Source organism: Macrosteles quadrilineatus, unplaced genomic scaffold (genome assembly GCF_028750875.1).
Source record: "Macrosteles quadrilineatus isolate MER2022 unplaced genomic scaffold, UCM_ALF_1.0 Scaffold_2__2_contigs__length_208266976, whole genome shotgun sequence".
NCBI lineage: Eukaryota > Metazoa > Arthropoda > Insecta > Hemiptera > Cicadellidae > Macrosteles > Macrosteles quadrilineatus.
In genome coordinates this window covers 152,728,746-152,741,219 of record NW_026542595.1, presented here as the reverse complement: position 1 = coordinate 152,741,219, position 12,474 = coordinate 152,728,746, and the positions used below count along the sequence as shown (strand labels likewise).

At 31.8% G+C, this 12,474-nt stretch overlaps 2 protein-coding genes across 3 annotated transcripts in view; one reads left to right on the top strand and one right to left on the bottom strand.

Moving 5' to 3' along the window:
* The window catches only part of LOC128987071 (oocyte zinc finger protein XlCOF6-like), a 74,218-nt gene extending 72,293 nt beyond the window's left edge, over window positions 1–1,925 (top strand). Inside the window, exon 5 of the mRNA XM_054407762.1 lies at window positions 1,689–1,925. Coding sequence (XP_054263737.1) covers window positions 1,689–1,697 — 9 coding nt within the window. The 3' untranslated portion in view covers window positions 1,698–1,925. The remainder of the gene's footprint in view (window positions 1–1,688) is intronic.
* Window positions 112–11,667, bottom strand: LOC128987073 (uncharacterized). 2 transcript variants are annotated; one of them, XM_054407764.1, is made up of 6 exons: window positions 11,499–11,667; window positions 9,815–9,923; window positions 5,250–5,322; window positions 3,714–3,799; window positions 1,740–1,875; window positions 112–284 (listed from the first exon to the last, which is right to left on the bottom strand). In XM_054407764.1, the coding sequence occupies exons 2-6, from the start codon at window positions 9,899–9,901 to the stop codon at window positions 214–216; spliced, it is 453 nt and encodes a 150-aa protein (XP_054263739.1). In that variant the 5' UTR covers window positions 9,902–9,923; window positions 11,499–11,667; the 3' UTR covers window positions 112–213. The 2 variants fall into 2 exon arrangements, with proteins under 2 accessions (XP_054263739.1, XP_054263740.1); XM_054407765.1 differs by having other exon boundaries at window positions 9,815–9,902.
* Between the last annotated feature and the right edge of the window lie 807 nt (window positions 11,668–12,474).

Genomic DNA, 12,474 nt, shown 5'->3' with positions numbered 1-12,474 from the left:
AAATAGAACGATCAAATAAAATATAACCATGGATTTGTAGACAGCAACTAAATAATTTAGAGAGGGTTATTAAAAACAGGCAAAAAGTTAAATAATTTTAAAACGCCACACTAATATTTAAATATAAAAGTTTTATTGTAACAAAAATACAATTTTTAAACACTACAATTACAAAAACAGTATCACTCAGTTCATGTATAAATAATATTAAAATCATACTGGAAGGTTCTCTGATATTTCGTAGTAATAGCTGTAGACTACTAGAATACTGTAGATGTCGACAACTGAAAAAAAAATAGACGGTATCAGCAAATTTACACATATACCTTCTTCCATTACCTTGTCAGCAAGCCTTATCATGGGCAAGCGGTGGGAAAAAGTATGGTACTTAAAAGTTGCAATAACTTTTGGACCGTAATTTTTTTACAGCATTGGGGTTGTGATAATTTATGTTTGTGACAATCGGGATAGTGGAATCCAAACCACATTTTTGTCCTTGTAATTAACAAATTGGTCTAATTATCTGGATAGTACTGTGGATAGTTGTACTAATCACTAGTGTGGACATTAATGTACATACAAGGACACAATTTTAAATACTCACAACTAAGTTGCAAAAATATTTTAATATTGAAAAAGTTTTATATTTGCCTCAATATAAGCAAAGATTACGGTATCTGTGATAGTAGCCGGTTCAACAGTTTGAAACTAGTTGCGTCAAAGAAATAGGGACCGTGGCGGTTAACAGAGTGCGTTAACGTCAAGATCCATAGATGGACTTTAAATTTCTCAGAAAAATAAATCCATCAGTGAACGTTGAGCTTGTTCTCACGAGATAACAATAGTCATAACGTTGAAACTTGTACAGTAACGATTAAAAACGTTTTAATGAGCCAGCGTCATTGAATTAAAAATAGACTTGTGTTTTACTAAATTAAGCTCAATCCTGATACCATCTTCACCTTATCATTGATCCAAGACAACCTGTGACTTTGGATTATATATGCAATGTTAATAGTTATCAATGTTTTACCAACTTTTATCTCCAGTTGAACCATCTGTTTCTATGAAGGCCATGGGCAGGTTGTTTATTTTCTATTGATCAGTTTCACTTTTATTAAAAAAAACAAAACCTTTAGTTTAGAGCTTAAACATTGATTTTTGAATACCGTACTGAAGTAGAAATTCCATCTGTATGGACCAGTTATTTCCAATTTTTCATAAAAAAATACATAGTTGAATGAGCCGTTCATAGACAGTGTTAGTGCCTAAAATTCTATTTTCTGCCCTTGTCTTTACTGAGATTGTTGAAGTGACAAAAATGATGCTATAACTTACACTAAGTCGTCCAATAAGTTAGATTTGGTTAAAAAGTATCTAAAAGAATTTTATAATTCACGTTAGCGCAATCTGTCATAGGCTCAATTCAACTACGTCCATTTGATTTAAAAACTGCAGACAACTTAAACATAGGGATGACATGTCTAGTTATCAATAGTCAAATTTTAAATTAACATGGTATGGTGGTGTTTTATTCACTGTGATCTAAGCTTTTGAATCCATGAACATAATATAATATTTCATCACTAGGACCAAAATTGACTTTTTGACAAAAACTCAAGATTTAACAGTCTCATCGCTCTCTAGGCTAACTGAAAGTTAAACACACCCAACTAAAAATGTTTCAGATTAGATGAAAGAGTACTTTTACTGTCCTAAGTAATTACTATGCAACTCACGGTTGGAGAAGACGTAGAAAACAACGGTAGATGTGATGACGTGAAGTGTTACTAGCAGCATAGTCAAGCCGATGATACCAAGTAATGTGAGGACTGAGTTGGAGATCACCCACCATAGGATGTATCTCGCCTGTTTCTGAAACATCACAAAACCTTGTTAAACCAGTTGACATTCCAAGGGGGGCTTCAGGGGCTGAAGTCATCCCCCGTCAGACCATGGAAAAATAAATTTAAACATACATTTTGTCATAAAAACATAACGGAGGTTTTTGGATATAGTCCTAGACGTGATAAATGACTTTATTAAGTCACCTCCTCTCCGAACAATCCCGGTAGTCCCCCCCCCCCTTAACAAGGTCCTAGAACCGCCACTGTGCTATACATTTTCCTACATTGCTATTAATCAGATTTGTTGGTTAATTATGTTAACAAAACATGCATTTTGTGCTGAAATGTGTGTTAGGTGAGTTTAATAATTTATAAATAAAATACTTTTTAAAAATGTCACGTTTTTAAACGCACTAAAAAGTATAAAATAATTTATAAAATGTTGAGAGAATAAATACTTGTAAGATTTAAAACAAAAAACGTGGGGCGCATGCTGATTTACAATTAACTTCACCTATTGAACTATTATGATCTATTGCATGCGCCCCACATTTTTTGTTTTAAATCTTACAAGTATTTATTCTCTCAACATTTTATAAATTATTTTATACTTTTTAGTGCGTTTAAAAACGTGGCATTTTTAAAAAGTATTTTTATTTATAAATTATTTTCTAGTTTTTAGTCTCTAATGAGTAAATATGTTAAATCTATTTGATATTGCCTCTTAATACATAACCAAAACCCAAAACCTTATTATCTGTAATCAGATGTTTTATCTTTACTTTGAAATGATTGTTTTATATTTTTAGATCTCGGGAGCAGAACCTGTACCTCTTAACCTCTGCTCTTCTAACAGTCAAATTTAAGTATTTACAGCTGACTGAAATTAATTTATATGTTTACATTCTTTTAAAATGTAAACATGGAAAATTTGGAAGCCAAAGGGGCGTAGCCCAAGGGAAATATGAAAATTAAATGATATAATATTGCATTGTCATCCATTTGTGAGCTATGTTTCAAGTTTCAAGTCTCTAGCTCAACGGGAACTTCGTTTAAAATTGATATCAAAATTTGTAGGAAAGCGAGCTAATAAAAACAAGCCCATGGGGCGTAGTCCAAGGGAAATATGAAAATTAAATGATATAATATTGCATTGTCATCCATTTATGAGCTATGTTTCAAATTTCAAGTCTCTAGCTCATCGGGAAGTATAAAAATTTGCAAGAAAGCGATTTAATAAAAACAAGCCCATGGGGCGTAGCCCAAGGGAAATATGAAAATTAAATGATACAATATTGCATTGTCTTCCATTTGTGAGCTATGTTTCAAGTTTCAAGTCTCTAGTATAAAATTGATTTCAAAATTTGTACCGGACGAGAAAGCGAGCTAATAAAAATGTTATAAAATATGTTGAGATGACCTGTGCAGATTTGTTCACTGACTCTTTCTTTAGATCATTATAAGATATCCTGAATTAATAACAACTGGGTCCTAGTCAGTAACATTTATGATTTAGACTACTAATGGTACGGTACTTATGAATGTATATTTCTGGTTAGTTTACGTTTCACCTATTGCAAATATGTTGTATTTTTTTAACAAATAGGTTATTACTTGAATATAGTTGTACTTTTATTCATGAAGAGAATATTCTAAATGCTGCCTCAGAATTTTGTTAAAATCATTTTTCAGTTGAAAACTCAAGTTTTTATCTAACTTCTTTTAGTGTTGTTATTTGTTCAAACTCCTTTCTATATCAACAATTTTATCACAGAAGAAAATAAAAATGAGTAATAAAAATCACGACAAATGTACAAAATAATGTTGTTCACATTATTAATGGTAATCACGTAATTTGTGTCTTACTTGGTATGCTCCAAGAAGCAGGAACAATGAAAATGTTGCTTGCATCGACTTGAGCAGGATGTCGGTGAACATAATGGTCCTTAACCCTGAAATAAGAAATTGAAGTAATATCACAAAGTAGTAAAGCAACAGCAAATTAAATTATAAACTTCAAAACTGTTGTACAGTATTTTACTAAGTTAAGTTGTAATAATTGAGGTATTCACGTTAATAACACCATTTATATCTTTTTTTTATTTAAGTATTGATTGACTTGTATTCAACAAAGTATATGTCACTCTCCGTCTTTTAGTCTCATTTTCCTCTTACCAATTAGGTACTTCAGTTGTAAAAAGTGTATGTGCCATAAAATATAGTAAAAATAGATGAATTAGTAAATGTTTTAACTTAAAACATCAAATAAACTAAATTTACCAAATTAGTTGTAAAACTGTTTTGCCATTTTAACTCCTACTAGATTTATTTGTTAGATTAAGATGATTTGGAATTTAAACGTTGAAAATTTAATTGTCTCATCCTCGTGGTTTTTAGAGGAGAAAGTTCTCAATCTAGAGAAATGTTTATTCTCCCGAGTGATGTGGTAACTTTTTGTTTTCCATACAGGGTGTCCCCAAAGCCTAGCAACCTTTTTAAGTGTTAAGGTATCATTCCTGCACCAAAGACAAACTAAAATATCCCCTAAAAAAATTCCAAACCTCAAAAGTGACCTGTAAAGGTGCCATTTTATTTTTGACAAAACTATTTTCTATTCAATAACGGCTTTTTGTACTGAATCTAAATTTGGTACGGTACAGAAATTAATTTCTCAAAAACCATAATATTTAGTACAAAATTGTGGCCATTGACAATTAAATTTGTTAACCTAAATAACAAACAAACAAAAAAACTACTAAAAAGCTATATTTTATTCAGACAATTTCTTTATGATTAAAATTTGGTTAATAAATAAGAGAGAAAACTAATTTCATACTGTGTATCAAACTATATCTACAATATTGGGTAAAAAACAATGCTAGTAACCTAAAACAGTCAGCTGTTTCAATTGTTAGTTACCCAAAGAGCACTAATATTCATGGGCGTATCTAGGATGACCCTAAGGGAGGGGTTACACCGTGGGTCTGGGGGGTAAGGTCAAGGGGGCGTATAAACCCTCAAACCTCCCCTGGATGGATAGCCACTTCTAATATTGTAAGCACAGTACCTATCCTAAAAATGAGGTATCACCCTTATTTATGAACCACTTTTCTTAAATTTGACATCCTTGAAATTGTAATGAAATATGTCTAAATAAAGAATGTTGTTCAAGCTTAAGCATCCTAAATGTCCTCTATTTTGAAACTAAACATTATGGAAAAATAATATTTGTAATTTATAATAAGGACATTTGTAATTATGGACAATATTTGGACCAACCTTCAAGACAGAACTCACACTATAAGTAATAGACCACCTGAACCTCAGTAAATATGTTCTTTATGCTTTCACTTAATATATTGTAGGCCTTATACCTAGTAAATTGATTGAGCGTAAACTTACAAAAATTAGTGGAATGAGCCAAATAAAATGAGAACAGATAAACTTCTCCCAATATTCCAAACAGACATGATACCTATAAACAGCAACAGACAAGTAAAATTAACAACATTTGATGTACTCATAAAAAACACAAGAAAACGACAACAAATCATTAAAATGAAGAGTTATTAATTAATAGACATTCTATTTGTTTGTTTCACAGATTTTGTAAATGTTTGTTTCTTACTAATGAATAAGACCATAGACAAAAAGAATCAAATATAGACCGTCAGCCGTGCTGCGGTTACCATAGGTTCTGACGCACACCGCTGGAAACGCCAGGTACTTACGGCGTAACCGCTACGAAACTACACGGCACTCCCAGCAGTGTGCGCTAGAACCTATGGTAACCATGGTAACCGCAGCACAGCTGCCAGTCTATATTTAATTCTTTTTGTCTATGATAAGACATTCCTGAATGGGCAATGCACACTGCCACCTCTCCATACATTTATGCTTTTTAGGATGGACCAGGAAAACTTGAAGAGAACCGGTATGGATCACAAACATAAACAAATGACGTTTTTGGCCCGAAATCTAAATTAATCCTATACTAATAGCATTAAGTAACGTATGGCTTTGAGAAATTTTGTAATATATGCTTCTCTTTAACATCCATACTAATATCGGACGTTAATTTGTTTGCCCAAAGTATTCTAGTCATGACAAGGACCAAACAAAACAATGGAATTAACTAGGCTTGGATGAAAACCAAATCCGTAAATGTCTTAAGAAAACGCTATTTCATCAAATCTCAACCAAGCAAATCAGGTTCGTAAACTCTTTAAAATATGTGCCATGGTTTACTTAGTTTCATCAAAATTTTATAAAAATCAAAGTGTTACAATTTTACTATGACAATTTGAACATACATTAATTTCTGTTTAATGAGAACGCTAACATTAACATTTATAGTGGTCCCAGGACCTATGATTTTGAATAAGACTGCTTTCCTATAAACATTTGTTTAACACTAACTTAATAAAATAACTTTAAAAAATTATGATATGTATTCAAAAATATAATGATCAGTAGCCTAAGTATCAAATAAAGAGTACTGACCTGACCAAATATATGCCTAGAATACATCTTTATAAATATACACTAAATAAACTACCTATTTGTACAAATCAAACCAAATAAAATCCAATCATTTATTATCATGTTCATTGTCTAAAGATTCAGAGTTAACTTAAGTATGAGTGGCTAAGAAAGTCTAATGTACAAATTCCTTTCAACTACAGGGTTAACAATCACAATAGACTATAAACCATTAACAAATGAATAGTTAACGAAATTGAAGAAAACAAAAATAGATTACATAGAAGTAATAATTAACAAATTTAGATGTAAAGTTACAGACTTATCACAGGTTGTTCAAGGAACTCTTAGGGCCGGTTTCGGAGCTCGGGACTAACGCTATTCCTGGACTAAAATCCAGTTCAAACCAGTTTTTATTCTAGGACTAAAAAATCGGGTTTCGGAGCTCGAGGATTACGCTAGTCAACGACTAAGTCTATTCCGAGAGTTAACTAGTCCCTGACCTACTCTCATGGGTTTCGGAGCCACGGGTTACTTAATCCTCGAATTAAATGTTATTCGATCGGGTTTCGGAGCCAAATATTTAATCCACAACTGGGCAACAAAGACTAACTCGAGGAATAAATATGGACAATTTTTAGTCCAGGCGAAGGGCAGGATTAAGGGGCGGACTAACTTAACTTTTGGTGTAATTACTCAATTTGTGAAGTTGTATCTATATAAATGCCAAATTCTTAATCGGCATAAAATTTACTTGCAAGTTCATACCTCTTGATATTTTTTCGTAAAATTTTATTTTTCTCTTAAGTATAAGCAAACCCATCTTTGAATGAAACCCGTTTATCTACAATTTATGCTTAAGACTATAATAGGCCAAACGGTCCCTAAAATTAATATTATAAGGTACTAAACGTAGAATTTAAAATAACAATATAACGATGAAAGAAAGAAAAACTTAACTGTATGAAAAAATTAATGTAGGGCCTATCCAATCTAAATACGTATTTAATACGCTTGGTACATAATGTTACATAGGGTTACATGCATTTAAATGGTCCATTTAACGAGTATTTGGGGACGTCGGTTTTACCGAAAAACCCGTTATCCGGACTGGCCTCGGTCCAGAGGAGTCCGGATAGTCTACTGTAATGCAATATTTTACTAAATAATACTTTTAACCAAAACTAACAGTATGCATAACAAAACAAGACTTATGTATTAGTATTATTTTCAATTGAAACTCATACCTAGTATAATAATTTGGAATTTGGGTAAAAAAAAATTCAGCCGTGAGCTAACTCGGACAACCTGGATTCTCAGATAACCGGAGCTCAGATGATTGGAAGTTAACTGAAGTTGCTTGGACACCTACTTATTCTCTACTACACATTGTACTTCCAGAGGAATTGTTAAAATACAAAACAATCAGAGAACACAAATACATTCTAAGCAGATAAATTATAACTACGCCTACTCTTAAATTGTTGTAATAATGCTAATTTTTACTTTCTCCCCCTATACCATAGTATATGGAGAAAGTATTGTTTTCGTCAAAATTTTCGCGTTTGAGTTTTGAGTGGATATATTCGTTATGGGTCCCCCTGGACCCAAAAAAGTGGTTTTCGAAGTGATGTCTGTGTGTGTGTGTGTGTGTGTGTGTGTGTGTGTGTGTGTGTCTGTGTGTCTGGATGTGTACAGAGCTAGAGACCACACCTGTGGTCCGATTTTGATGAAATTTGGTATGTAGGTTCTAATTCATGGTATCTCCAGGCGTTTTTTTCATTTTTTTGAATTTTTTATTTTTAATGGGGATTTTCCCATAAAAACCCATAAAAAACCGGAAAAATCGGATTTTCTCGAAAATGGCCCGAACGATTTTGATAAAAATTTAGTATGTTGTAGCCCTTTAAATTCGAAATAAAATGGTACAAATCCCATATCTGTAAAAATTACGGTTCAAAAGTTATGGTCAAATATGTTATTTTCCCATAAAAACCCCATAAAATAACGAAAAATAGGATTTTAGACAAAAATCCGGTTTTGATTTAACATTGTATGTTATAGTCCTTACAGTTTTTATAGTTTTTTTTTTATTTTTTAGAAATTTTTATTTTTAATTGGAATTTTCCCATAAAACTCCATAAAATAACGGAAAAATATAATTTTCCCAAAAATGGCCCGAAAGATTTTGATAAACATTTAGTATGCTATAGTCCTTTATATTCTGAACAAAATGGTACAAATCCCATTTCTGTAAAAATTACGGTTGTTGTAAATTATGTCATTTTCCCATAAAACCCCCATAAAATAACAGAAAAATCGGATTTTCCCAAAAATGGCCCGAACGATTTTGATAAAAATTTAGCATGTTATAGTCCTTTAAATTCTTAACAAAATTGTACAAAACCCATTCGCGTATATTTACTCTCACCACTTACATATGATAAAGGTTTTTGACAAACTTATGGGAGAAAGTATGTGTCAGAATGCTGATACCGTTTATTTACGGTTGATTTTCATACAAAGAATAATAAAATATTTCCCTTTATTTTTTATCATCCTACAGTATTCATTTTAAAATAATTGTAAGATCCTAAATAGACAATTATTGGGGTTTGCATTAGGATTACAAAAGTCACAACCAATCTCTAATATCTCAAATGCCTACAGTTTTTAGATTCTCATAAAAAATAACTTGGACAAAGTAAAGGCATATACTAATACATTTGACACCTTATTCTTCAATCGGGAAGTTTTTTTTTTATCAATTTTAGCAGCAATAAATAAACCTTCAGTTTATTTATTTATTTTTTTTTATGATGGTTCCCATAACAGGGTTTTTATTTCGGCATTCGTTTTTGAACACGATCTCTTCTTTTAGTTACCATCTTCAGTGAAACTCAAGGAATCATTATCCCAACTGATAAGTGATTAGAACCAGACTAGACAGTAGACGCTAGTGTCGCTATGAGCGCAGTCCGTGAACAACTTTGGCAGGTATCGTCTCAAATTCGTCTGTCCGCTGCCACTACCAATACTCAAAAACTAAAATTCCCCGTGATTCCTGCCTTAGTCCTAGAATAAGTAGTCCAGAAGTTGACGAATAAAGTTAGTCTCCGAATAGACTAGTCCGCGGACTAGGGAGTTAGTTCGCTAGCTCTGAAACCCGATTTTTTATTCGATGACTAACTTTATTCACTGATTAAGTAACTCCAGGATTACGTATTCCCGAGCTCGGAAACCCGCCCTTAATACTGTAAAAAGGATTTCTCAAGAGCCAGTCACTGAAGATTTTTATAAATATGTTTTGTGGATGGATACCTTATGACATGTTTTTTTTTTATTTATCTTTTTTTATTTTTTTATGTAACTTTGTTAGACATAACAACATGACTATTTAAAGATTTGCACAAAGCTAAACATATACAACTCAGGACATAACATATATAACATATTAACATAAAACATAACATATAAATACTTACGAGGTAAAACCACCCAAAGAATTTTGTTCCATTTCGTAAAGAGCAGAAAAAACAGCAAGTCTTTACTTTAGGGACAGAAATGTTCATTCTGGAAATTAAAGACCAAGTGCTGAAAAACAACATTGTTATCATGGGAAAAACCAACCCAACAAAATCACAGAATTGTTTGATAAAATTGGCTTTGTTCCACTTGTTTTGTTTGTCTCATGTTTGTAGCTACTGTTAAGTCTACAAACATGTCTTCTTGAAACAGATAATGAAGAAGTAATCAAATGAAATTATTAGTTTTGTTCAATTAGTACAGTATATTATTTATATGTTGTAGAATTTGTAGACATACAACACTGGACAAAACATTTTGGTTTGAACTTAAGATATCAGAGATTTACACTCCCCATCATACAATCCTCCCTACATAACTGCTCTAATGATTCAAATAAAAATATGGTTTAAAAAATTATATATTACATTATTTAACCCTCCATTGGTGACACCACAGAGCCCCCAGGTGTATTAGTTTTTATAGAAAAATATGACTGTGATATCACCAGTACCTTCTAGAGAAGTCCCTCACGTGCATCTTTCTAGGAACCAATTGGACATAATTTTTTTCATATCACATCTACCCCTCAAATACCCTAATCAGTTGAAACCCGGAGAGTCATGTAGCACGGAGCCTGGCTCCATGAGTCACTGATGGTGATGTTGTTTTTGTTTTCAATATATATTTTTTTAAATATGTAAAGTAAGATTTTTTGCTCACTTCACAAACAATTAATTATACATGGTTTTTTATCTAAGCGATTTTCCCATATAGAGAATAAGCTATTACCGTAGGTCTCATGGTAAGACCTAGACCCGGGACAAATTTACTTTTTCGTTTTGAGGCCCCCAGAGGCCAAAACACCCTCCGTTCAAATTCATATATATATGTGTCCGTTAGTGCGATATCTCAAGCAAAAATGATCCGATTTTGATTGAATTTGGTACAAACCTGTAAACATACGTTTATTTGAATGAGTTCGCGAACCAGCATGATCGGACTATGGGAACGGAGGTTTATGGGGAGTTTTATGAGGTGAAAATTTGTTTTTCCAATTCCCTAAAAACGCAAAATTTCACAATTTCTTTCCAAACCATTTTGTAGAGCTTAAAAAAAGAAATAATTCTGTATGTTGAAGCGTTGTGTATGCCTAACGGTTACGGAGATAATTCAAAAATTGTAAATTTAAAATTCCAATGTTATTCTTATGAAGAATAAATGAACTGTTGTTGTTTATGTTTAGAATTTAATCAAGTTAGGCCATTTTGTTTATTTCATACTAAGCTATCAACATTTCAATAAAAAAAAACCTCAATACCTTCCCTGTAGCAGCAAACCTAATTACACATTAAAATTAACGTTATTTAAATAGGAAATCAATCTGAGAAAATTTCAAGGGAATATTTTAGTAGAAATCCAGTCAGGAAATGGTAATTTTCTTAGTCTGCAGTCTTGCTGCGGGGTGGGTATTTGTATTATTATCAATCAAATACCTAATTTTGATCAATCTTCCCAATAGTGACATACAAATTTTGTTTTCTGAACACATAAAATAAGCAATAGAATTATTTAATGTATATTCAACAAACAAGTATAAAACCAAAACAAAATTTACAACTAATCCAAATTGAATACGCTTACCTTATTTTTAATCCTTTTTCACATACAAAACATTTCTCAATACACTGAGAGTATGCAAAACAGGGCACAACTTTTCTATCACAAAAATCATTCACCAATTATAGGCTGTAACCAATAGGGACATTTCAATATGAATGACAGAGAATGAGTGAAGTGTATAGGACCATTGACAGTGTTGGAATGGTAGGGAAGTTGACTATTAACCAATTAGAAAGCACTGGGCCTGCCTCGTGCCAGCTTCAAATGTAGCTTGTTTTGTTTGCTATCTATTTTTCATTTTTGTTTTATCTATTCATTCAAACTGTGGTTGACTGAATATTTCTTCCTGCAACATTGTGTTACGGGAAGTTGTGTATACCTGATTAATTATAGATTTATATTTATCTACTATATTAAAAGTTCACTAATAAATTTTTGTTCTGGGTATATACAGTACAAGTTTTGATTAGGGGCCCTCTAAATAGATTGTACAGAGACAGATTATTGATTATTATTATTATAACTATTCTTTATTATGTTATTGTTATTACTATACTTTATTGATTATTACTTCTCAGATATGTTTGAAACAAAAAGAAAAAGTCCATAGAAATAACTCCAGGAAGGAATTTTATATTGTTTCTAGTATAAGAAACAAGTATGCCAAACGAACAAGGAGTTATTTGGTGCCAACACTATTCAATAATCTGCCATAAAGTCTTAAAGCGGTAAAATTATAAATTGTTGAAGGTCATGTTGAAAAATCTTTATTTATTTGAATATTAGAGAATTCACCCAGTTTTCATGAAAAATTCTTTTGTTTATTTTTGTTTGTGTTTCTGTTTAAAATCTAAATTACTGTTGAATGTTATGATTAATCCTTATAGTCATTTTAATTCGATTTTTTATTATATTTTGTTGTTATTTTGTCACCAGCATGGCAACCCATAAGCCCATGTTCGTTATTTTTAAGTTTAAATTCATTTTTGTGCTTATT